The following is a 26,011-nucleotide window of genomic DNA, read 5'->3' as shown; positions in this document are numbered from 1 at the left end:
CACACAGGTACTGGCTTTTTTTTTTTTTTTTTTCTTAATCAACAGCAGTAGCAAACAGTGGGTATGTAAAATGGTGGGGAGTGGGAATTAACTGGAGTTCTTTCCCTTTGTTGATTAACTTCTACTGCAGATTGTGCCTGCTGGAAGCATATTGGGCCACTTCCATCATTATTTGTACTGGCTTTTTTCTCTTGTCTGGAACAGCAATCTTATCTGTTTCTAATGCTGGCCACTCGGGTAGTTTGTGGCTTTCAACACTCACCAGAGCATTTTAAGAAATCCAAAATGATACTTAATAACACAACCTTATTAACTGTTGATGAAACCTTTTAAAGTCCAGCAAAACTGCCATTTGCCAGCTTTGTACTGTGACGTGCTTTGATGCAGGCATCTTTCTTCCACATGAGCTCCTCTGGGTGTTTCTTAGCTCTTTTTATGTGAAGGAATTAACTGACATGAAAATAAGGGGGTAGAGCTGCGTCAGGAGTTTGGCATTCCTGGTATAAATGGGAAAAATCTCTGTATGGGGAGCACATCAGTTACAGCACATTACCTTACATAGAAAGGTAAAATTGCAGAAATGAGAGACATGAATTCCACTTAGCAGAAGCTGATTACAGTGTTGGAAGCAGCGTAACAGCTCTGATAGTATCTTAATCAGTTAAACCTGTAATTAAAAGCATGGGGGGGAAACTGTTTTGGTGCTCTGTAAAATGCACCAATCCGTTGAGAGGGACTCATTTGATATTCTTGCTTATGTAGCACAGCGACAGCCAGAAGAGCATGTGGGACTGCTGTAGGGCTGTAGGGCTGCCTGTGTGTGCTGTGTAATATTCCAGTCAAATGGAACTGTGATGCACTGTAGTAATTTGTGGGCTTTTGGATGGACTGCTGCTTCTGTTGGAACAGAAGTTAAAAATATGGATATAAAAAGCAGAAAACAAAGACACCGGGATGATATAAAAGCAAACTGTGGCCTGCTTGGAATGGGCTCCAACTTCAAAAATTGTGCTTGTCTTTGTTAGTACAGTCATTTTTATTGACAGAAGATAATTAAAATCCCAGTGTGCTTTAGGAAATGAGATTTGTTTTATTCTACTCTGAAAGACTTAGTGAAGTCTGATGCTTTGGCTTACCACATTGTGTCTGGAGTCTCTGGTTGTCCTGAGAACCTGAATGCTGTAGTGTGTGTTAGAGATGTTGGTAATACATGGGCAGTAATAGAAACAAGATGGAGACTTGAGTTTTTCTAAATGTAGGCCAATGGTCAGTTGATTTTTTTTTTCCACTTTTCTCACCAAATTAGTATACAGAACCAACTAGCTAGCTGTTCTTTGACCCTATTAATTTTGTGGATGCTGATGGGTTCTGTGGACATAAATCTAAATTTAATACACCATTTGCATAAATGGCTTTACTTTACATAACTGTACTCTAGAAATTCAGTGCCTAGCATTGATTTTCTGCCAAGTAGGAGCACTGTAACAGATGGTGGAATTTTCCACCAGCCAGGTGATAACCACTGTAAAGGAGCTATTTGTCTTCCCTTAAGTCTCCTGGCTTAAGGAGTGGCATCACACTACAGAATTGTTCTGATCCATTTGCTATAATTTGAGTTATTCTCTGCTTTACGTATATGGAGTAATATGAATGTGTGTTTCTGGATGGACTTTAAATCATCAAATTTTCAGCTGTTCCTGTTAACACCCTTCCATTTCAATTGACAAAAATGTGTGGATAAGCTTCTATCAGAAGTAATACAGTGATAGCCCAGACATTTGGTCCTGTCATGTTCTGTGCAGTATGAAACATTTGTCATTATTTGTAGGTCGAGGAATAGAGGAACAGTAAAAATTGCTTGGAGTAGTAGGCAGCAAATAATATCTGGAGGTGCTTGGCATGTATCGTTCAGGTTGTGCTGGCTGGAGATCAGGAACAGATGGCTGCTGGCAGAATAGCAGCAGGTGCAGCAGGAGTGAAAACAGATTGCTGTCCTCTGATCAAATCATACAAAGGCTTTTCCCATTTCTTTTTGGATCTTAATGAGAAGTGGGCACTCTGCTATTCTTCCTTCTCTGGTAAGAGTCAGTTCTGAGAGGGCTTCTTGTGCCTTTTTCCCTTTCAGTAGGGAGATCCTTTTTATATATATTTTTGTCTCAAATATGAGATTCAATCACAAGCCACTGCCTTCTGTATGCTTTCAGTGCTGGAGTAAGTCTGAACAGCTCTGCAGATGAGAGTGCTGGTGGGTTCATACAGGTGAGCTGTTGAGATCTGAGTGCTGCAGGTAACGGTTCTACATCAAGCGAGGAGGGGAAGCTTTGTACACTCATTCCAGAAGATATGGGAAAATAATTCTCAGAGGAACCTGATGTAACACTTAACACAAGTGAGTAGGAAGTCTTCTGGACATCAGTGAAAACAAAGAAGGGGTCTTTGTTGAGGAGTGATGCACTGCCCATACCCTCACCTTCCAGAATAGAGGAGCAAACAAGCAGTTCATAATGTTCTTCTGCATGGAGTTGTGATCTGAGGCGATGTTGTAGGACTGTTTTTTAATAGTAAACTCATGGCACAGGGGCAAGGCTTTAAACAGTTCAGTTTTGTATTGCCAGTTAAACTGCAGTCTAAATGTGGAGGTGCTGTCTGCCACTTGCTCCCACTCCTTCAGGGTTCTGCTCTTGCTTTGCTGCTGTTTCAGAAGTGCTTTGTGGGAGATGGCTGCATGAGGACATCAGCTGCGGTACTCACAGCTTACCCTTACTTTCCCTGTGGGGTAACACCTATATTTTGTAGGGATCTTATTTAATGTCCGTTTGAAGGCAATCTGTTTCATAGATTTGAGGGTTTAGTTACTTCAGTCCATGCTCTTAGACATCTGTGTATGTAATATACTGTGCTTACGATTGAAAGGTTTCTTTAAAACCACAGATACTGAGAACTTCCTAAAATGAAAGTGATGCATCTCCTGCAGGACAGACCCAGCTGTGGCATATCACTTGCTTCATGGTTAGCTCGTGAATATATGAAAACATGGAAAGCTTCTTAGTGTATTGAAATTATGTTCTGCCTCAATATTGCCTTGTCTTTTGCTTACAGTATGTTTGTTACACTATGGTTTGGTATGGAACAAGGGTGCCAGACTTGATTCAGCTTTATGTGAAATCCCATGCTTTGTCACTCAATGTCAGGGGCTATTTCTTCTGCAGAATTTAGTGAAGTAGAAGCTCTGATAATGTCCTGCAATGGAAAAAGGCAGTGAATCATAGAATCACACGGAATTACGGAATGGCCAGGGTTGGAAGAGACCTCAAGGATCATGAATCTCTGGGTCTCTTATGATTTCTTTGGCATTTGAAGCTTCTGTTTCATGTTTCTGATACCACCTGCAGTGTGGTGGGTTCCTTTGCAGACCTATACATGATGTGCATTTGAGCTGTCAAAGCCATAGACTTCCCTGGTAGATCATCTCCCTGCTGAAGCTGTAATTTGTCGTTGGTTCCTAGCATTTCTGGGGCTTCTTGTCTGAGGTACAAGAAATACATGGAAAGCATCATACGAGATACTGGAATGAACTGGAGCGAGGCTGAAAGCAATACAGAGGAAAGGCAGTCTGAATGAAACCAGGGGAGGAACCATGATACCCATGGGCAATTACTTACCCAGGGTAAAGGATGCTGTCTTGTGCAGTGACAAGAGAGCTAGCTCCAGCATAACTGCCAAGGCCTGTGCTCTGCAGGCTCCATCAGATTGCTGTGTTGGCTTAGCTTGACTTCGTATTTCTAGGTAGCACTGCTACTTCTTGAGGCCACTTACACAGTTGTAGTATTAAATAAAAGCAGATGAACACAAATTCAGGAGTCGTTACTGACTTTTTTTCCTAGAGGGCTCAAGTCAGTGGTGTATTAGTTTTGATTTGCAGCACACACTTGAAGTATGTTCTGTTTGGGGTGTGTTGCGTAGGGAAAGGATTCCATAGGTCAGCAACATGGAGAAAGTTCAGTTTTTACATCTAGATTTTGATCTCCTTTTGATAGCATTTGTCTGCCTCATTGTGGGTACCACTGCAAGCTCTTTTCTGTGAGCACTGCAAAGCCAGGATAGTTTCAGGGAAACTGACTTCTGTGTAGCCTATGTGACATGGACAGCAAAACTGTCAGCTCAGCACCTATTCTGCTACCTTTTGGTATCACAGAACACAAAGCAGATAACCTAACACGGCTTCCTAATATAAGCAGAATTAGGAATACTGTGGTGCTTTTTTTTCTTTTTGAACCAGTTTGAACAGTTTGTACAAATACTTGAACAGAGGGAAACATGCACACTATGTAACCTTCCTACAAAGACGTCTTTCTTACAACTTAGGCCTGCTGAAATGAGATAGGAGGTACCTAGATCAATTTGTTCCTTGGCCTGGGAATGGTACCCATTCTGGGTTTCAATCCAGAAGTCTATTGCATTGACAGCTCAAATGCACATCATGTATAGGTCTGCAAAGGAACCCATCTGACCTTCTGGATTTAAATGATAGTGGATTTGAGTTCAGGAGAAATAAGAGAAGAGCAGCATGCATTTGTTTGTAGTGCAGTACCTTTGATATAATCCGATATTCTTCCAGTGCTCCCTGCTCCCGAGCAGCAAGTGCTGCACTGCTGACAAAAATAGATTGGACTTTTTCTGACCTTTTATAAATGCCCTTAATACAGTAGCACAGGCTTTACTTTGAAACATATGACTTTTAATTCTGATTGTGAAGTCAAGTGAGGTAAGTAGAACTTGGATCAACTGCAAATGACTTAGCTACTTAGCAAATCCTCTTGGAGAACCATACTTGTTTGCTACCTGCATTTTGCTGAGGGTATGTAGGATGACTAAATGCTGGAATGCTATGAGGTAATGTCCCTTGCCTGTGCAGCCTCTCCCACCTCTGGTTTGCTCCCCAGCAGTCCTCTCCCTCTCTTCAGCACCAAAGATTGATGACTCTGAAAATACATTGGTTAAACTGCTTACTGTGTAAAACTGCTAATAGGTTTTGGTGTGTGCTTTCTACTGTGATTATGTGGCTTACGCTGTCTGTATGAGAACAGCAACACAAAAATGCTACTGTTTGATAGAGCTTTTGCTTTTCTTTAGTTTTCAGTTGACCAAAGAAATGGTGATGGAGAAGCCAAGTCCCCTGCTGGTCGGGCGGGAGTTTGTGAGACAGTACTATACTCTGCTGAACCAGGCACCTGACTATTTGCACAGGTAAAGCTCTTGCTTCACTTCATGATCAGCTTTTGTGTGGTTTCTTTAAATTGTATGTTCAAAATCAGTAAGTAAAATTATTCCCATGTCTTAGCTTCATTTTTTGAAGATAGTTGCATTTCATTTCATTGTGCTTTGAGGTGGTATTCAAGCAGTCTTTCTGAAACCTTCCTTCTAATCTCAGGATTTGTTAAAAGACTTCTCAGACCTTTCCACTTAAGTGGTCAGCTGATCTCTATTTGGCTGAGAGAAAAGTCTAGGACATATTGTGAACTTGAGTTCCAGATTTTTATCTGCTGTCAGAATATAGTTCCATGATATTTAGCTTCAGCTTGCAATCCCTAGCCATAAAATGGGTAACTTACCTGCAGTGCTTTAGTTAAATAAGCAGACACTGCTTCTTGCCTCAAACTTAAAGCCAGAGCTTGAGGGAAGCCTCCAGTGTCCTGTGTATTCAGAGTACTGTGTTTCTTTATTGCAGGGTAAGGAGAACAGGGTGCACCATCTAGTTCCTATGAAGGACTTCAGTCTTGGCTGTTATTGTTTGGGTACTTGACATACCTGAACACTGCAGCTTATACAGATCTTTCTTTCCAACAGGTTTTATGGAAAGAACTCTTCCTATGTCCATGGTGGCTTGGATTCCAATGGAAAACCTGCTGATGCAGTTTATGGGCAGTCTGTAAGTATTGGGAAAAACTTACTGTCATTTACTACTTCCTTGTCTCCTTTGTGGTTGAGACACATATCCAGCTCTGATTCATTCACTTCGTCAAGTGGCTTTCTGTAGGAAAAACATAGTGGAAGGAAGGGATGCCATTCAGAGGGTCCTCAACAGACTTGAAAGGTGGGCCAAGATGAACCTAATGAGGTTCAAGACAGCAAAGTGCAAGGTTTTGCACTTGGGCCGGAGGAATCCCAGGCACGTATACAGACTGGAAGGAGCTGTCCTTGAGAGTAGCCCTGCGGAGAAAGACCTGGGGGTTCTGATGGCTGAAAAACTTGATGTAAGCCAGCATTGTGCTCTTGCAGCTCAGAAAACAAATGGTATCCTGGGCTCCATCAGAAGAGGGACAGGGAGGTGGTTGTCCCTCTGTACTATGCCCTTGTGAGGCCCCATCTGCAGTACTGTGTCCAGGTCTGGAGCCCCAGTACAAGAAGGATGGAGAGCTGTTAGAGGGTCCAGAGGAGGGCCACAAAGATGATCAAAGAGCTGGAGCACCTCCCCTATGAAAACAGGCTGAGGGAGCTGGGCTTTTTCAGCCTGAAGAAAAGGCGGCTGTGGGGTGACCTCATTGCAGCCTTTCAGTACCTAAAGGGAGCCTATGAACAGGAGGGGAGTCAACTCTTTGAAAGAGTAGATAACAGCAGGATGAGGGGAAATTGTTTTAAGTTGAAGGAGGGAAGACTGAGGTTGTATGTCAGGGGGAAGTTCTTTACTGTGAGAGTGGTGAGGTGCTGGAACAGGCTGCCCAGAGAGGTTGTGGATGCCCCGTCCCTGGAGGTGTTCAAGACCAGGTTAGATGGGGCCCTGAGCAGCCTGGTCTAGTATTAAATGTGGAGGTTGGTGGCCCTGCTTGTGGCAGGGGGTTGGAGATTCATGATCCTTGAGGTTTCTTCTAACCTGGGCTGTTCTATGAAAGGGGAGGAACAACTGCCTAATTTTACACAGCAATAGCTTAATCAAGGTATGCTTCCTTTTGTTGAAGTTCATAGTATAAAATAGCAGAGTGAACTTAGAGCTTACTGTCAAACTTTCTTGTGTAAGTTTGGGAATGTGTTTTGTTTCTTCTTTCATTGGAAGCTAATTTATCAGAAATGACTCTTACAGTATAACCTGTATTCTGTCCTTTATAGGATATCCACAAGAAGGTTCTGTCATTAAACTTCAAGGACTGCCACACAAAGATCCGTCACGTGGATGCCCATGCTACTCTCAATGATGGTGTTGTAGTGCAGGTGATGGGAGAGCTCTCCAATAACATGCAGCCCGTGCGCAGGTTCATGCAAACGTTTGTACTTGCACCTGAGGTATGCTATATTGAGTGAGAGCATTATTGCAGTGCTTATACTATCATGTCAGGATTTGAGGCCTGTTTCAGTATTGAAATCTCCAGTGTTACACTGGAAAGGTAGTTTGCTATGCAATTGGGTAGGAGTACTCTGCAAATTCATAGGAATTTGTGCTACTTCTGTGTGTTCATCAATTGACTTTGGGTATCATAATTACAGATGTAAATACCCTGACTTGTGGCTTCCTGATAGCTACAGCACTTTTTTTTCTCTTATGCATTTTTTAAAAGTGGTCCTCAGTTTGCCTTCCTAGCTGCTTGTCCTTGTATTGGAAAAAGTGGGAAGAAAATGCTTTCTGTCCTTTGAAGGCAGCATTTAGATTTTGTTTGGTAAAGCACTTACACGGTGTTTGAGGTGGCTTTCAAAATACACTATTTGAACAAAATGATAATGGGAAAAGGGGGAAGGATTGCAAATTCACATTACTTTTCAGGTTGACTTAGGGCTAAGAATTAACAACCCGTGATTCAAGGTTCTCTGCTTACTGCTCCATCAGCTATAAGAATAAAAAGCATTAAACCTCCTGTTGATTCATGCATGCTTGACTTTCTAGCATGGTATCTTTCTATCTGTGTAGTGCACTTTTTTTAAAGGAGGCAGTTTTGGATTGATCTTCTGTATTTGTGGGGGAAGGGTGACTTGCTTCAGCTGTTTGTGTTTTGTTACTTTAATTTTTGATATTGCAGATCATGTAATTGAATTATTTCTCCTCTTTTTCTTCTAGGGCTCTGTTGCAAACAAATTTTATGTCCACAATGATATCTTCCGCTACCAAGATGAAGTTTTTGGTGACTCTGACACTGAGCCTCCTGAAGGTGGGCACTAGCAGACTTAGTGTGATTTGGTGTTGTTCCTGGGTCTGTTACATGCTTTGTTTCCAGACTACAGGAAGTCTCTTTCTACAGCATTAATTTTTATGGTGTTCTGGGTCTTTTCCTTGCCTGTAGTTCTATCGTTTTAACACTGTTGTCTATAGTTTTCTGGTATCTTCTCTACTGAAAGAACTGCAAGGCCTTTTTTGAGCAGTAGCAATCAGATTTGTAGGCAACAATTGTTGTCTGAAGTATTTAGAAAATGTTATTTGATATCAGACAAAAGCAAGTAACTCAAGTGGAAGCATAACTATAAGGAAATGTCTGTTTAGTGCCGTGTTTTGGTAGTGTTTCCTTGTGCTCCTCAGTAGAGACTTCAAATGCGTGTTGGTGGGAGATGAGTTGGAAAGTTGGAATTGAGTACTAAAGCAGTGTGTGGTGTTTCTTTTAACTTCAATCAGAATCGGAGGAAGAAGGGGAGGAACCTGAGGAAAGACAACAAACACCTGAGGCTGTTCCTGATGATACTGGTGCTTACTATGAGCAGACTGTCAGGTAATACCTTTGTTAGATGGTAATATTGACTACTTATAGAACAAGTCATATGAACTTGCTGCTACAAATGATTTTTCCCTTTTGAAAGACAGCTGAAACTTAAATGCTGTTACGCTTAGTGCAGAGACTCCAGATTATCAGAAGATTTAATGCTTTGATTTGAAGTGTAATAATGTGAAGCTTGTGTAATTCTACAATGTAGTTTTATTTAGATTACCTTTGTTCTTCCTCTAGTGAAATGTGATTGGCTTCTTTGTTAGACAGGTAGCATTCCTTACTACTCAGTAATCTAATCAGATGCAGTAAATATCATCCTTATTTTCTTGTGCTAATAGCAATGACATTGAAGAACACCTGGAAGAGACAACTGCAGAGGCAGAGCCTGAGCCAGAGCCAGAACCTGAACAGGAACCTGAGCCGGAGGTCCAGGAAGAAAAATCTGAGCCAGTATTGGAGGAATCAGCTCCAGAAGAAACTGTGGAGAAAAGTCCTTCTCCAGCTCCTGCTGATCCAGCTCCTGCTGTGCAAGAAGACTCCAGGGTAATAACCAAGTGTGACTCTTCATGTTCTTTCATCAGGAAGTTTGACATGCTACTTTCTGTTGAGGGAATTATCTGGAATTAGATATAAGTGTTTAAATGCTCTAACTCTTTCCTGAGTCCAGATTGCTCTTTTTATGACCAGTTGCCTTTTTCTCATTGGCTTTTATACAACAGTAAATAGTTGAATTTCTAGGTAGTAACTACTTGTCTAAATTACTATGATCTAAAGGAAAGCTTTGTAAAGTTGGGGGTGTTAGAACTTTCGTAACAGCAAGAGGCTCAATTTCTTAGATTCTTAGTTTATAAACAGAGCTTCTGACATTATTTACAGACAGTAGCCAAGATACAGAATTGGGGAAAATGGTTGAGATATGATCTTCATTCCTGGCTGGTTTTTTTTGTTGTTGTTGCTCTGTAGTGTCAAAGGCATTAGAAGTTGATAAATAAGTATTCCATAGAGCAATGCTTTGATTAACTTTATTGTGGTACTTAGTGCTAGACTGTTGCTGTCTCAAATTTCAATTCTACTTGCGTGTCAGAAACAGGTTAAAAGTGGAATTCAGTTATTGTAATAGTGTCTTCTGAATTGGGATGATTTGAAGGGGGTTGTGGGCAAACTGCTAATAGGTGAATCCATAATGTCACGGATTACTTAAAACTTTGATCCTGCTAACAGACATAGTTACATCAGGAATATGGAGTTGAGTTAAATCTTCATTTCTTTAGACATTTTCCTGGGCATCAGTAACCAGTAAGAACCTCCCTCCCAGTGGAGCTGTTCCAGTATCGGGGATACCACCTCATGTTGTGAAAGTACCAGTCTCACAGGTAGGAATTCAGCAACTAAAGCTGTTTCACTGCTAAACTGATTGGCAGGAAGCTGAGATGGGAAAAGTACTGAAATCAGTGTGGTGATGAACTGAATTCTTAGGCACTGAGGACTGTCTAATTCAGTGTTCCATGGTGGATGTCATAAATGTTGTTCCTTGGTTTTTGGACTGAGGAGTAATTCCTCATGGAGAAAAGAGATTGTGACTGATTATATCTGCGGTCTAAAACAAATGTATTTAAGAGGAGAAGCAGTTTCCCTTACTTTCTTCCTTTGCTTATTGAGGAACAAGGTTTTGTCATGAAATGAGTGTGTTGTGATGTAGCCATAGTTCAGACGGTCACTTTTTATGCAACTGAGTATGGAATGACTTGGGAAATTTAACTTGATGTTGAGTGCCACAGCCTAATGTGTTTAGTCACAGGTGAGAAGAATGGAATTCAGGCTTTTGACTCAATTTTCAAGAGAATTGATAAATTACTTGATAGTGAGTTCTTAAATGCACTACTGTTTGTTTTATTCTTGCATGATAATTCTCCTCTGAATTTATACAGCCCCGTCCTGAGGCCAAGCCTGAATCTCAGACTCCACCACAGAGACCTCAGAGGGATCAGAGAGTGAGGGAGCAGCGAACAAGCATCCCACCACAGCGGGGTCCTAGGCCAAGTAAGAAAAGCTACAGAATGTGAAACTTTTCTGCTCTTTGATTTGGTGATTTTTGGGGAAATCAGTAAACAAGAGTTTTGAGAATCTCACAAACAGTGAGGTTTTTCTGCTTACCTGGATATTGAATGGTTTTGGTCTCTGTCTGTCAAGCTGTAGAGCTTTTCTAGCATTCTCTGAAGTATCCAGTTTTTTATTTGGTATTTGCTTTCAGTCAGATGACAGAAAGCAAGCACTTAGAAAATTCCTGGTGTAGGGTATGTATAAATGGGTATAAATACATATGTATAAATGGGTACACAGTTTGGATGCTAATTCTAACTGATGTTGTCCTTGTTTGTTTGTGGAACTGTCTTTTCTTAAACTTTTCTCTTATGTTCAAGTTCGTGAGGGTGAACAAGGTGATGTGGAAACAAGGCGGATTGTGAGGTACCCAGACAGTCACCAGCTCTTTGTTGGGAACCTTCCCCATGATGTGGATAAAAGTGAGCTAAAAGACTTCTTCCAAAGTAAGTTGGTAGTTCTACTCCTCAGGCTTTGGGGTTGCAGTCATTGGTGTGGTCAACAGAACATTCTAATGTATGACCCAAGAACTTGGCTCTTCTCTTGCAGGCTATGGCAATGTTGTTGAACTGCGTATCAACAGTGGTGGAAAGCTCCCCAATTTTGGGTTTGTGGTGTTTGATGATCCTGAACCAGTTCAGAAGATCCTTAGCAACAGGGTAAATAAACTTGCAGTCGGGCTTCTTGCTCTGTTAATAACAGGCAGTGTTTTCCAGGTGCTTCTAATACAAAAAAAGTAGAGTCTAATCCTCTGAACAAGTAAGATCTTCCTTACTGAATTATTGACAAAAGGGGTTGAGAGGGAGAAAGTATACTAGTGTTCAGATTGAGAAGAGTTCCTTGAAACAAAGGAAAAGTACCTGCTTAGTTTATCAGCAGTGATTGTTCATGGAAGATGTACACTCCATGAGTATGTATGGGATGATGGTTGGCAGTGAATCTGAATGCACTGTGCCACATGCTCCCATACAGCATGGTTTTTCAGCAGATAGTGGCATACTTTCTTTTCTTTAATACTGTATGACAGTGTTACTCCTGTATTTCTGACCTTAAATTGGAAGGTAGCTTATCATAGAATGGCTTAGATTGGGAGAAACCTTAAAGATATAGTTCCATACCTCTTGCTGTGGATGGTGTTGCCAGCTACTGTGTCAGGGCCCCTTTCAACCTGGCATTGAATGCCTCTAGGGATTGGGCTTCAACTTCTCTAGGCAGACTTTGGTTCCCTGAGGTTCAGTTTGAGATTAGGATATTTTGTGTGGTTAGGCACCTTTAGCTGTGGAATGCCAGCAGCATTTCTAGCAAAGTTTGAGTTAGTGTTGTTGAGCTTTGTGTGATTGTAGAAGCTCTTAAAGGGAGCTGGTAATTTAAGATGTTAGTACTGATAAGAGTTGCTTCCTTAAATGCTTTCCCATTTTTGCAGACAGAGCAGTTCCAGTGTGGTCTAGGGTAAAGTTTGAAATGGATGACTTGAAACCATTGCTAAATGTAGATTGAGTTGATCTGACTTCAACCCTAATTGGTTTGGGAGCAAGTAGTTCAGTGGCAGTAGGTCCTTAAGAAGTTATCTGCAGCTAGTGTGCAAACATCACCTTCAGTAGTGACTTAAACTTGCCTGTTTGTTCTTGAATTAAAACCAGAGAAGTCCACTTTTGTGTCCTTTTGCAGGGAGAGATAGCTAAGGGCTGAGTGCTGGGCTTTGTGTATGGAGTGTACACTCCCAGAGGCATGCTCAGCTGTTGAATTTTGTGGCCTTTGTGTACTTGTTCTCTGGCTCCAGTTAGACTGGAGCAGTTAGAACAAAGTGGATGCTGAATTCTTAGACGTGGGAATGTGTAGTAGGCTTTCAGAGTTGGTTCATTCAGGGTACCTTTCATGCAGGTTCATGTAAATGCTTAAGTTATAATGAATGGACATGCTTTTCTAAGATCTTTTTTTAAATACATATTTAAACGTTTGAAAACGATTTTACGCACCTCCTACCTTGCTTTGAAGAACACTAAATTCTGTTGCTTTGCAAGGAGACCCAGTGCTTTGGGCAAAAAATGTATCCTGAAACAGACCAAAGTGAAAGGCTTCACATTGCTATGCAGGCCAGTGATAGAGAGGATCTGTCATTCTTCGTGTCATAGGATTAAGCCATCTGGGACTCTGATGACAGACTGAATTGGTGTGTATTAATGAGATCAGGGTATTGTTAATAGGTCAGCTCTTTTTGTAAGAGGTATTGGAATGCTCATCTTTTATATCATGTTTTCAAAGTGTCACTTTTCCACATCTCCAGCCACTTTTCATCTTCTCTAGTCAAGCATGAGACTGGTTGTTTGACCACGGTTATATTCAATAATAAGTTATAAATGCTTTTCTGCTACCTTCTCTCATCCTCTTCTTTCCATCCAAGGAAAGAAATCTGCTTGACTTCTGGAGCTTCCGGATGAATTCTTAAAGAAAATATTTTCTCTTCTATTACAGCCCATCATGTTCAGGGGAGAGGTGCGCTTGAATGTGGAGGAGAAGAAAACACGAGCTGCCAGGGAGGGTGACCGCAGAGATAACAGACCACGCGGACCTGGAGGCACTCGCGGGGGGCTGGGAGGTGGGATTCGAGGGCCTCCACGTGGAGGAATGTCCCAGAAGCCAGGATTTGGAGCTGGAAGGGGGATCGGGCAACGCCAGTGAATGCATCGTGGATGTTGACGTGGTGGTGCAAACCCTTTTTACCTGCAGATTTGTGAATTTCAGCCTTGGGTATCTTGGAATGTGGCCCTAGCCTGTTATAGACTGCTACGTTTGATACTATTTTGGCCCCTTTTTTTGTTTGTGTTATGGTTTTGTGATTTTTTTTTTCTAGTCCTTGTCCCAGATTCCAGCTTTGTGGAACAACGCTTTAGGAAAAGTGGATTTTAAAAAGAAAAGAACTGAATTTCCTTGCTCACCTCAAACTTACGGACTGGATTTTTTTTGGTAGCAGTGGTCTTTCCTAGAAGAATGTCTTTTTGTTTTTTTTCCTCCCCTCTACTGAATTTGGGTGCATTTCAGTCAGTGGAATAATATTTCACATGCATGCGTTCAAGAGCCTATAGGAAAACATAGTACTTGGCAAGTATTTCAAGGGCAGGAAAATAAAACTTTGATTTATCCCTTGAGGGTCATATGAACATCATCTGATCTGGAGATATTGCCACCCGAAAATTGACGTTCACCTTTCTCTTTGTGGCGCTGTAAAAGTGGAATAATGAATATCCATAGAATCTTTTTTTTTTCTTTTGATACGTGATCATGGAAAAGAATTATAACTGCTGTTTTACCACTTTGAAATTTTGGATTGTGGGATAGGTTTTAAATGTCTAGAACTTGACTCTCAAAACACTTTTCCTGAACTTGTGGAATTTTTTTATTGAACTAGGGAGGTTTTTTCATGTTTAGTTTGTATTTGTATAAAAAAAAAAAGCAAAATTGTTGTGCCTTCTATTTATCTCTCATTCCAGTCTTGGCAAATTGTTTAAAAAAATAATAAAAATAAAAAAGGTCTAGATTTGCTTTATCAAGTCAAGAGTACGCTGGAGTTCTTCCAAGAGGAAGATGTACTTCCTTCTGTCACTAGGCTTGCTAGGTAGAGGTGGTTACAGCTCAAGTCTTTAATACTGTCTGTTCTTCATCAGATTGATGGCATTTGAATAATCAAAAACAAGGATTTTGTAGATGCAGAATTCAAAAAAATTGAGCTTTTGAAGCTGAGCAGTTTTCATTACTGATGCTGTACAAGTACTTCTGTCACATTCTTTAAGTTTCTCACTACTTGTGATAGTTTTGCCACTTAGGCATTAATTCCCTGCTTCTGCCAGACCTGATAGACGGCATAAGCATAGGAGGTGCCTCTCTGTCCTGAAATTATTACACTGAACACTCTCCAGTACTCCTAAAGAAGCTGAAACTGATGAAATTTCAATTACGGGGATTTTAAGATCGTATTAGACAAAACACCATTATATTTCTGTGTAAATATCTGGATAGGAATGGCAGTCTTGAGTTTACACCAGACCTCAGAGTTCTTGATTATATAAAAGAACTGTGTAGTAAGCTTCTTTATCTGTGCTAGGGTTTACTGTTTCCATGTTTTCTTGGTTTATTAATGTAACTTCTGTGCTTTATTTGCTCTAAAGCTAGAGCAAAACTGCCCTAACTACAAAGGATGGGTAGGTATTACCTGTTGCAGAGCAGTAACTTACTGTCATTTACTTGCCAAATGTAGTGATTGAACCTGGTTGTACTGAATGTCAGTAGAGTGGGTTTTGTTCTGTTTTGGCTTCATCTTTAGTGTTGCATCATTTCCCTCCTTATGGATGTTTCTCAGATTTCTTGATGAAATGGAGGAGAGCTGAAGTGCAACAGCAATAGCTGTGGTGTGTGCCCTCTCGCAGCCAGAAGTGCTACAAATGCATACTGCTTCCTCTTGTGGTGGTAACTGGTATTTATTTTTTCTTTGGGAAAAAAAAAACAGCTCTTCTCATTAGGAATGACCATCGAGTGAAGGTGTGCAACAGAACTGTTTCACTGAACTGTCCTTGTTTGTGTCTTTTTTTAATTCTCATATGTTGTTTCTGATGTTCTTGATGTTAAATCCAGGACTGCAGTAACAGGTTGCACTTCCCAACTGTGGAGGTGCTATTAATAAAAGTTTCTATTGCTCTTAAAATCTGTGAAAGCATCCATAAACGTGAAAAAACACCGACTTTTCTGTAGTGGTGAAGTCAGACAACAATTCTGGCTCACTTCAAGTTGAAAAATGACTGAGGAATGTCAGTGAAGAACTGAAGTATGTAAAGTGAAGTGTATCTTGGTTTTGTATTAATCATACTCAGTATGTTAAACAGTAAGACCCAGAGAGTGATCTTGTCAGAGAAGATGACAGGTAAAATAAAATATTTACAGAAACCTTTTCCTTGGGGGTATCTTATGCAGAAACACTTCTCAGAAGCAAGTAATGCTGAGAGCATCTCAAACAAAACATGGAGTGACACTTGAGAATGTCTTTATTTGTGGTTGTGGTTCTGTGCTTACCGAACAACCACCCATGCTGAAAAGGCCTTTGAAACTTCGTATTGTTTTTTTGTTGTTGTTGTTTGACGCTCAGTAGCTTCGTGCTCTTCTGGTTTGTGCAATGACTGTGCTGTTAAAACCTCTGTCGTCTGAAGTCTTCGATGCTTTGTGTGTTTTAATGGTGAAGGTGTGATTTGGTTGTCTTTGACTACAAACAGGCTGGAGTACCTACAGCAAAGGTAATGTCTGATATTTAAAGTCCACAAACTGTTCTGGGACAGAAAAGGCTGCAAGGAGACTTCAAGTGAACAGAACTCCCACGTTCCCTGCTAGCACCTCTGCTTTAATCTGAGTGGTGGATCTTGGGTTCTTTGAAGTATTCTTGATGTCCAGTGTGCTGCAGAGTAGAAAATGGTAGTGAAAGTTGGTCAGCCTGTTAAGGCTGCTCTCACCTGCTACAGTAACATGCACAGTACAAGGCTGACCTCACCACCACCCTTACCTTAACTCTGATCTGGGGGTGCAGTGCTTCTATGTATGCCTGGCGAGATCTCTGCCCTGTCTCTTCTGACTGATCTTTATAGCATAGGGTAGGATGTGTAGAAATAAGTTTCTTTACTGGAGCAAGAAAGAGGCTGTGTGCTCGCACACTGCTTCCAGCAAGCTCCAACATGAATCTGGAGGAGAAACTTCAGTATTGAAGAAACTTCAGCAGTGGCAGGGATATCCTGTACACATGGGAGCCTGCTTTCCTTGGGGAAGAGGATGGTTCTCAGTGCAAGCATGAAGATTGAGTTGATCCCAGAAGCTTTTGATTTTGTCTGCCAATCTTTTCAGTCACTGTATTTTTAGTTCTTTACGTGCTGCCTGGGGCTAAGAGCAAATGACACGCTGGCAATTTCCCTAATTACTTCCTGCTAAAGCATGCACAAATGATCTCCGTGATTATTTCACTTCCATGCAGTGCCATTCTTCCCTTGGCTGGTAATGTGGAAGAACGACTCTTAAGATCCTGATAATCTTGTTTGCTTGTTGTGTGGGAGGTGGGTTAGAGGGTGTGTGAGTGGCATGGTATTAATTGCTTATCTCAGGAGACAGAAAACAATCTGAATCCTTTTAAACTCCATTTCTTAAAGATAACAGGCTATGAGCTATTGATGTGTTCTCAGAGTTGAAGGGCAGAATGTTGCCCTTCTGTGTTCCATTACAGAATCCCACTTGCCGTGCCAGGTGAGATCTGCTGCTGCACTGATGCATTCAGACACTATGACTGTTGAAGGAAAAACACTTAATCTTTTCTCTCTTGATTCAGCGTCAGTGATGGTCTGTTCACATCCCCCAAATATTCCTTTGGCTGTCTGCACCATGGTAGGTTTATTTCCCAAGGGATTTTAAGGTGAACAGTGCTGTGCAGTGGTTGCAAAAAGGCGTGGGGAAACCTCCCCCCTTCTCTTTTCTCCTGAGAGCTCCTTGTGAGCTAAGTTTCTTGACAGGACCTGCTGCAGCTTGTGTGGGAATTGAAGGCCTAGTTGGGCTCTATAGGAGGGACCACTATTATGAGACACTTTGAAATCCAGGATGCTGTGAAGGTAGATCTAGAAGGTCTTTCTCAACCTGAGCAATTGTGTGATAACATCACCAGAACTTGCTGTTTGTGTGACTGTCACTGCTGTAGGAAAGAGCAGAGCAGTATATTTTATACAGGCTGGAGACATGATAGGTTTGTCTTCCCAATACATGTGCACAACACTTTGCTGCCCAGAGTCTTCCTTTGGTCCTGTAGGAGTTGCTGTGTGGGGTAGAACTCAGAAGGTCACAGTGGGGGAGATGATTCAGAATAAAGGGGTTTAACTGTAATGCTGGTCTTCTGCCTTGCTTTCATTGCATGTTATGTTAGCACAGGCAGATGCTGTGTTGGCACAGCTGTACCAGCAGTGTGGGCTGTAGCCTGGGAGCTCTGGCATTAGATGTCTATGCAGAGAATTCCAGTAAAAATCTTTTTCTTAAATTGGAATCAGTGTGAATGTATGGTTCAATGACTGCAGACATGGGAAGAGAAGCTCCTGTTGTTATACCTTGAAATTGCTGAAATGCTTTGTACTGTAAAACTTCTTACAAGCCAGAGAAATTATCTGCCGCTGTATCTGGATGGCTGTGCAAGCTGTGTGAGGTGGAGGTTCATTGCAGCATGGTTTTACAACACTGCTCGTAAGGAAGCAGCTGCTTTGTGCTCTGACCTGTGTAGCAGAATGTCCTTAAATGGAGTGCAGTGCCTGCCAGCCTTGTGCATGTAGATGGACTGCATTCATAGAGGAAAGGAAGGTTTATTTTTAAGGTGGGTAAGGAAAAGACATGCAAGTACTTCGTGTTAACTCTCAATTTATTCAGAATTCTGTTGTCTTAAGACTTTCTATATTTTCCTCACCCTTTTGAGGGGAAAGTAATGTGAAAACTGCCTTCTCCAGTATATCTTTTGGAAGCTGTTGGTAGTGATCGTGCAGAGGTGCTTGGAGAACATGTCAGATCTGCCTGTTTTCCTTATCACCTAAACTCTCGTGATTAATTCTGACTGAATACTTCTCTGATCCCTTGTGAGAAGCTGATGGTGTTTTAGCATTCACCTTGTAAGGAAGCAGCCTGAAACAAGTGAATGTGAGCTATTTCTCCCTCTGTTTTGTACAAATTGATTTAGTGGGAGTTGAATTTGGTTCTTAGCTGCAGCAGTGCCTCTTTTTCCCTGTACTTATGAGTGAATGAACACAGAGTGGTTTTAATGCCACTGCTTCTGAGGCTTCAGTGTGATTGAAGAGCGAAGAGTCCAGCCTCATTGCATTTCTTTCTCCACTCCTTTCTGCATGATGGGCAAAAACACCTGAATCCTGAGCTTAAACAGATAGCAAATGAAGCTCAGTTCCGCATTTAGCGTTTACAAAAGGCATTGATCAGTGGGCTCTGGTGGGTGGGAATGTCAAGGGAGGTGGAACCCACAGGTGTCTGCCTTGCCCCTTCTCAGGAAGGTGTTCCACAGCTCTGCTCTCCCTCTGTATTGACAAACCTCAACTTTTCATGCTGAGCTCCAGCAGAGTGGAGGGTGGCTTCTGGCCCAGAGATGGGGTTCCTAGTAACCTCTTACACTGCAGCTGCCAAATCCAACCCAGCTCATTTGTCAGATTTGCCCAGAGCCCTGGACTGTCCCCGGTATAAACAGTATCAAGGCTCTGTTGTGTTTCGGAACAAATGAGCTTTAAGTCAAGCAAGCTTTTGAAACAAAGGTTTTCTTCATGCAGATGGCTTACAGATGGGAGAGATACAGAAAATAGGACAAAATGCATCTGCTTCATTGGCTTCCTTTGTTGGTAAGTTTGGGGGAGGTATCCTTCAGAGATAGGAGGTTCTGTGCTGGTGAGGTGGGTACTTCTGGGAAACTGAGATGCGTTTATAAAGGACACAATGAAAACACACTCTGTGCTGAACTGTTCCCACTTCTATTTATTTTGTATGTTTTCAATTAGAAAGTATTCCTGCTGTGTGTTTGTATTTCCCCTCCAAAGTAAAATCAAATGTGCAATGGTTGTCTCGAACAGAAATACCTTAAGATTTTTATTTTTTCTGCTAAAGATAAATTCATTTACAAAACAATGTAAATGGGTGTGCGTTTGTAGGTTGGAAAGGAGAAGTTCCCGGGTCCTCCCCTCCTTTTTTTTTTTTATATCGCTTATGCATAAATTTTTCATTACTCTTCATCTCAGTTTTAATATAATAAGCATGATATGCTGTACATCGTGGTCAATGTGAGGAGACAACACGGTCCATACAGTGTCACTGCCAACGATCAGTTGTGGCTGCTGTTATCTCAGGTGGGTGGTTGCAAGCAGCTGCTTGGGCCAGCTTTGTGCATCTTTCAGGTTTCAAAGGCTGCTTCCAGAATGGTGCTCACCAATGCTGCAGGGATGGTAAACTGCTATGAGATGTGCTGTGTGACCTTTGCATGTCAGGCCATTTTTGGTGAAGTCCTCAGTGTCTGCTTCAGCTCTAGATGGCTCAGTGAACGTCTTATTTCACTGAAGTTTTACTGTCACTCAAACGCACGTGTGAATGGCTTTTAGCACAGTGGCCTTCGAAGTTCTGTTGAGAAAGTCATCTCTTTCCTGCAGCTCAGTAAGCCCATGAAAGAGGGAGTGAGCTCTGGCTGTGATCACTGCTGTCAATATACCCAATCCAGGCTCAGCGAACACAAGCTTTGATCTTTTGCTTCTGAATTCCATTTCACAGTAGGGATGAGATGCTCCAAGCAGTGCATTTCAGGATCACTTACTCCATGTGTGCTGAGTTATGTCACCTGGGCCGGTCTGTCAGCTTGCATGGCTCTGCAGGTGGCTGGTTGCTGCCTTACTGCCTCAGTCACTGAGTGCTACTGCACAGTGCTGCCGAGCAGCAGGATGGGCTCACAGGAAGAGCTCAAGCCCAATGGATCACTCTTCCTTCTCAGGGAGAAGGTGGATTTCATACCTGCCGTTCAGATTCTTAAAGAATGTTGTTGTTTGCACTTTTATGCTTTTTTTTTTTAATTTGAAAGAAAAAAGGCCGTTCCAAAGAATTCCAAAGCTGACAGATCCTTGTGTTAACCTGCTCATCTAAGGAGGGATGTATCGATCAAGGATTTGAAATACACGTATCTTCCATCTGCCCTGCTTAGTAAAGCAGCTCAGTGCTGCAGAGGGGGCATTGCCCTGGGGTGTGGGTGCTTTGAGTTGGCTAACGTAGGGATTTGTCAGCTTGGTCTATGCTGTTCTGAGCTTCTTTTCCCTGCTTACCTCTGATTTAATCTTGGCATTAGAAGAACACAAGTGTTTTGGACAGAAACGTACTTGGGTTTGGGAATAGCAGGAGAGAAAGGAAGCAGTGCAAGTTCAATGTAGGCAAAGGCAGAGGAGAGTGTCTCAAAGCCCTTGTTTGGTTGTTTCCCAGCCTAGGTGAGCACAAGGAAAAAGAAATTGTGCTCCCTTCTGCTAAGGTGCTGTGCGGCCAGCCTGTAGCAGAGCTTTGCTGAGCTCTGCTACACTGACTGTGGCCCGTAGTGCTGGCCATGCTTACTTGGACAAAATAACAAATGAGGGTGTAGTGATAGTTCAATTCATTAGTGTGATTTTAGTTTTTTTTCCCCCTTATTTAAAAAAAAAAAGATAGCAAGTTTGTGCATACATCCATACACACAAGGACTTGCCAGGAGTGTTCGTTTGTGAAGGACGTACCAGTGTCCTTCAGTTTAGGATGCACTTGTTCAAGGAAATGTGTTTTTCAGCACATTATTACACTTACTGCTGTTGTCCTTTCTCCTCAGCCTCCTTTCATTAACTGCTGGTTTGTCAAGGTTTGGTTTCAGAGCTGATGCTGCCCATTATGTACCTCTTGCCCACAGGGCACATCAAGCCTTGTGAATTCTCACCCCAACCCCTTGAGAAATGATCAGCTGTGTTTCACAACCCCAGCCCTCAGAGAGACCACATGGGCTGGAGTTGCAAGCATAGCTGCATTTAGAGAGAAGTACTAGAAGCTCCTGTCTATTGCCTGAGCCCCTGCTCTGCCCTTGCCCTTCTCTCTGGCAGTGAGATGAGCCTGGGGTCCTCTGCTCAATTCTCACTGCAGCCTTTCATGATCAGCTGTGGTCATGACACTTGTGTTCAGCTATGGCATGTCACAAACCCCAGAGCTGGTTCTGCTCCACAGGGGCTCGTGTTGGTTCTTTCCCATCTTACAAGTAACTGTGATGAGGGTAGTCTTAAAAATGTCTAAGTGCATATCCAGGAGACGTGGCTAAGTTACCTCCTTGACCCAATCTGTTTAGCATTGCATAGTTTTACTTCAACAAGGATTATTTATGGATTACATACGAAGCAATGACCCTCAAAGCCCAAGCCCTGATGCTGCTAGTACTGGAAGTCAGAGCCCATTGCTCTCAGCAGGACCATGGCAGGGCAATGCTGATTTAAGCAAGGCCGCTGTCAGGTCTCCACCTTTACTGTGAGGGCATCCTCACTGCAAGGGTGAATCAGGCTTCTACCTGCTCTGTACCTGCAAATGCTGTTAACCCTGGACAGCTTGCTCAGCTGGTCTGAATGCTTTGCAGTGAGGATGTGGAGAAACCACTGGGGAGTTGACAGTGCCCTGGTACTGGGGTGCCTAAATAAGCCAGACCTGTCCTCCTCTGGGGAAGGCCATTCCATCATGCTACAGTACTAACTATCTGTGACTCAGCTCCCCAAAGCTCCAGCAGCATGAGGTGCTGAGTTCCTGTGCCCTTCAGCCCTGGCTGCTCCAGGCTGGTTCTACCTGTTCCTGTCTATGCTAAGCTTCACTCACCTGCAATAAAGACATGGCTTGCAGCATGGAGCCAGGGCACGTAGTCAATGATGGTGCCTAGTGCCCCAATAGGGTGTAGCCAAGTTCTTTCTGCAGGTGACCTTGTTTGATGTGAGCTGCTTCTACATTTTGAGTGGCAAACCTTATAAATAGAATCTACAAATAGAATCTACTTTCAAGCTAGACTTGTTTTTTTTTTTTTCTTGGTGGTATCATTCCATGCCCAGTTAAAGATGACTGGTTTTACAGTGGCGGTGTCAATGTCCTTCGACCTCAGGCTGGGAATTAGAGAGACTTTGTATCCTCCCCCCTTTCTGAATACTCGCCCTGCTTGCAAATGGCTGAGGTGCCTCTTCCTTGTGCTTTATGTTTCTTGCCACTGGTAGTGGTGGTGCCAGTGCTAAGAACAGCCTTCAGGTCCCATCAGCACTGCTTTGGGGACTGATGGGATTCCTATACTGCTGTAAGGCCATCCTTGACTTCCCCAAAACAGCAGCATCTCGTTGTGCTGAGGCTCTTCCCAGTGTGTGCTGGGTCAAGCCCTGACTTCTCCATCCCCATTGTTGCCAGGAGTTGGCTGTGTCCAAGCATGGGCTTCAGGGCTCTTGTGCAATAGACCCAGGAGATGTAATACCACAATGCCAAGACACTGTTATTGCTGTTTGGAAGCCTGACAATGAAGTGCATGAGGGCTGTGACTGCAGTTTGCTTCTCAGTGTTCATCGTTTGCTCCATATAGTCTAATTCCTCTTGACAGCTTTGATAATGGCACAAACATGTTGTCACTTTCTGCTTTAAATGACAGAAGATGCTGATGAGGCATGCGAATGAGGGAGATCCCAGGCAGGATTTCTCACCCTCTGCATCTCTCTGCTGAGCGAACTCCAGTATCGCTGGTCCAGGCTGTGTCCTTCAGTGCTCTCTCAGTGTTGGCATCATCCATCCCCTAGGGCTGCCCATCCCAGTGTTTCTGGGAGGATGACTTGGTGTAAGCACCAGCATCTCCCCACCAGCTCAAGGCAGTGCCTGGCATAGCTGCCAGCTGATGCCCTGTGCAAAACATCCTCACACGCTGCCTAATTCACAGCAAGCTGTTTCTTCTTCTGCCTTATGCTGGTGGCAGGATACTGGGAAGATGAGAACCCAATTTCCAGTGAATAGCTGCCTCACTGAAAAACATGGAGCTGCAGAAGGCAAATAGTTGCAGCTCTGCCTTCTCTCTTCTCTTACACCACTTTGCTTTCACACAGGGTACAGTCAGAAGGGATGCTGCTGACCCACCCTTGTGATTTTCATGTGCGCTTTGCTGCAAGGGAGCCTACTTGGTAGCTGCTGCCTAGTTTGGAGGAATGCTGTTCTGTTTCTTTCTGCATTTCCCAAGATAGTAACCCATGCCAGGTCCTACAAAGGCTGTGGAGCAGAAGAACATATCCCCACAGAAATGAGAATTCAAGGGAAGGAAGAAGGGAGGTGAATGCAGAAGAAAGTGATACTTCTGAATGAGGTAAGAGACTCACAGGCTGGGTTCACTGAGATGCAAAACTACCATTAAGAAATAAAATACTTGTTCAGGTGAAGGAGAGTGGGGCTGCAAAGATGGAATGGACCTGAAGTAACTTTGGAGATGTTAAATTAATGGCTGTTAACTTCTGCTTTGCTGCTCATCCCAGCACTCTAAAGAGCAATCAGGTGACAACTTTCTACTTAAATAGCGTACTGCTATAGAAACAATTGGAATGCATTGAGAAGGAGGAACATCAGAAGGTACCATCTACATTTCCCTTAGACAAGGGAGGAGAGGGAAGGTGCCTTCCTGCAGGGCTCAAATGCTTCCAGATGCTGAGCCATTGAAAGGGATGAAGTTGTCATTATTTTGCATAGGGTGAGGAGCTGTGGTTTTTTTAAGGAATGGTACAAAAATAGAACTGTAGAAAATCTGTGAAAAATGTGATGCCATTTAAAATACTCTTCTGTCATACATTCCTTTCTTTAAAAATATACGTGCTTATAACCTTTTCCAACCAGCACCAAGCATGGTCCTCTATAGTTCTCCATGGTCCTTGGGTTTGACTTAAAAATAAAGATCTTCAGAAGTGGAGGAAATTTAAAATTAAAAAAAGTAAAAAATGCAAAACAAACTTTCCAGGAAGGTTTGGCACAGAAGGGCTGCAGCACTGTGTGACCCATGGAGCAAGCCCATGTGTTTGAAGGCAAGTTGGTGTTGGCCAACATCAGGACTGAGCCTCGCAGCTGCAGCAGCCCACACTCCCTGCTCTGCCCTGGAACTTCTTCAGCCCCAATCCTGGCTGTCCATGGGATCCAAGCTGGAGAGCTGCTTTTGCTGAGAATTAGAGACTGAAAAACCCATTTACCCAAGCAAAAAGTAGTAAGTCTATCCTACCTTACCCTGCTTATGATGTGATACATCTTCAGCAACATCTGGAAATAATGTTGTTCTGGGATAAGGCTTTGTTTTTCCAAAGAGTCCAAGTGAATTAGGACCTTACTGCCAGACTGATCACTGTTGATTTTATTCAGAGGTTTTGCCTCTGAGTCCAACGTTTAAAGAAAGCTAACAACTTAAATTGCATCAATATGCCTGGAAGCTGCCCTGCAATATCAAAATCCTATACCTTTTACTAATAAACATAATTGTTGGCACTAGTAAAGCAGCCTGCTTTGGAGATGAGATAGGTTATCAAAGCAAGTTCTGCTGCAGCACAGAAAATAAATGTTTTCCTTCATCTGTACATTCTTGTGTTTCACTTTGAAAATCCCACAGATTTTCCATGTCCTCCTAGGACAATCCTAAGGTCTCGTTTATGTGGTGAAGTGATCTGGCAAAATGTCTGTGGGACAGCTATCAGCAGCATCAGACCTTTGCCAAAACCCCAGTGTGTTCCATGTCCGGCTGTGAGCTTTCCCTTCCATCGTGCAGCCTCGGGGCTGGAAGGTGGCCCGAATGGAAACTGGCTGCTTAATGAAGAGAAAGTAATACTGCTTATGGTGAGCATCCAGTGCTGAGTAGTTGGCAGAGCTGCAGTGGATGCAGAGGCAAGAAGGTAAGCATGTAATTCTTATTTCTGTCCCTAAACTAGTATGGGCTCCTCTATCAGCCAAAGTACTTCTATACGAACAGATAATACAGGTACCCTGATGATGATTTCCACCCCCCTCGTTTGCCTTCCTTTGGCCTTACCCACTGCCAAGAAGTGACCGTGAGCTTATCTACCCATTGGCAGCTCTAGGGCAAGTATGCGGTTGTCCTTTGGACTCCTGACCCACCTCTAAGCCAGAGCAGAACGATGGCTGTTCCTCTGCTGCCAGGCAGGTGGGGGAACTCTCTAGTTTTGCTCGTTGTCTCAGACAAGAATGAGCAGCTTAAAGCGATCGCACAACCTGCAGTTGGCACACCCAGCCGTCGCGCACGCAGGGAGAGTTCAATAATTCAGCAAGCAAAACCAGAGCCAGCAGCAGGCTTGGGCTGCAGCCAAGGCTCAGAAAGTTGTCCTAGCATCAGATAGCGGCTCTGCTCAACAGCTTGAGATCTCCCTCCTTGGGAAAGCACTGTCTGCAAGGGGAAGGAGGAATCAATCCTCAGCCCACAGCTTTTCTGTTGTTTGAATAGAGGAAAGAAGCTGATGTACTGGTTCACACTGGTATCGCGTGACCATTCCCTATCCCAACAGTGCCAAGGGAGACAAAGATAGGTGGCCTTTGCCAAAATGTTAGGAAATATTGCCATTTGCCCTACTCCACACAGTGACAGTTGCTTTTTTTCCCTCTTATTTTTCCCTTCTTGTTCTTTTGTTGTTTTTTTTTTTCCT

At 42.8% G+C, this 26,011-nt stretch overlaps 1 protein-coding gene across 2 annotated transcripts; it reads left to right on the top strand.

The window, feature by feature from the left end:
• The first annotated feature begins 5,112 nt into the window (after nt 1–5,112).
• On the top strand, nt 5,113–15,719 carry G3BP1 (G3BP stress granule assembly factor 1). 2 transcript variants are annotated; one of them, XM_010719158.3, is made up of 11 exons: nt 5,113–5,247; nt 5,848–5,929; nt 7,105–7,278; nt 8,045–8,135; nt 8,594–8,687; nt 9,023–9,227; nt 9,956–10,057; nt 10,613–10,724; nt 11,105–11,230; nt 11,334–11,443; nt 13,257–15,719. In XM_010719158.3, the coding sequence occupies exons 1-11, from the start codon at nt 5,153–5,155 to the stop codon at nt 13,461–13,463; spliced, it is 1,398 nt and encodes a 465-aa protein (XP_010717460.1). In that variant the 5' UTR covers nt 5,113–5,152; the 3' UTR covers nt 13,464–15,719. The 2 variants fall into 2 exon arrangements, with proteins under 2 accessions (XP_010717460.1, XP_010717459.1); XM_010719157.3 differs by having other exon boundaries at nt 11,313–11,443.
• Nucleotides 15,720–26,011: the final 10,292 nt, after the last annotated feature.

The sequence above is a fragment of the Meleagris gallopavo genome, chromosome 15 (genome assembly GCF_000146605.3).
Source record: "Meleagris gallopavo isolate NT-WF06-2002-E0010 breed Aviagen turkey brand Nicholas breeding stock chromosome 15, Turkey_5.1, whole genome shotgun sequence".
NCBI lineage: Eukaryota > Metazoa > Chordata > Aves > Galliformes > Phasianidae > Meleagris > Meleagris gallopavo.
Note: the sequence above shows the minus strand (reverse complement) of the source record. Positions and strands in the feature narration are given on the sequence as shown.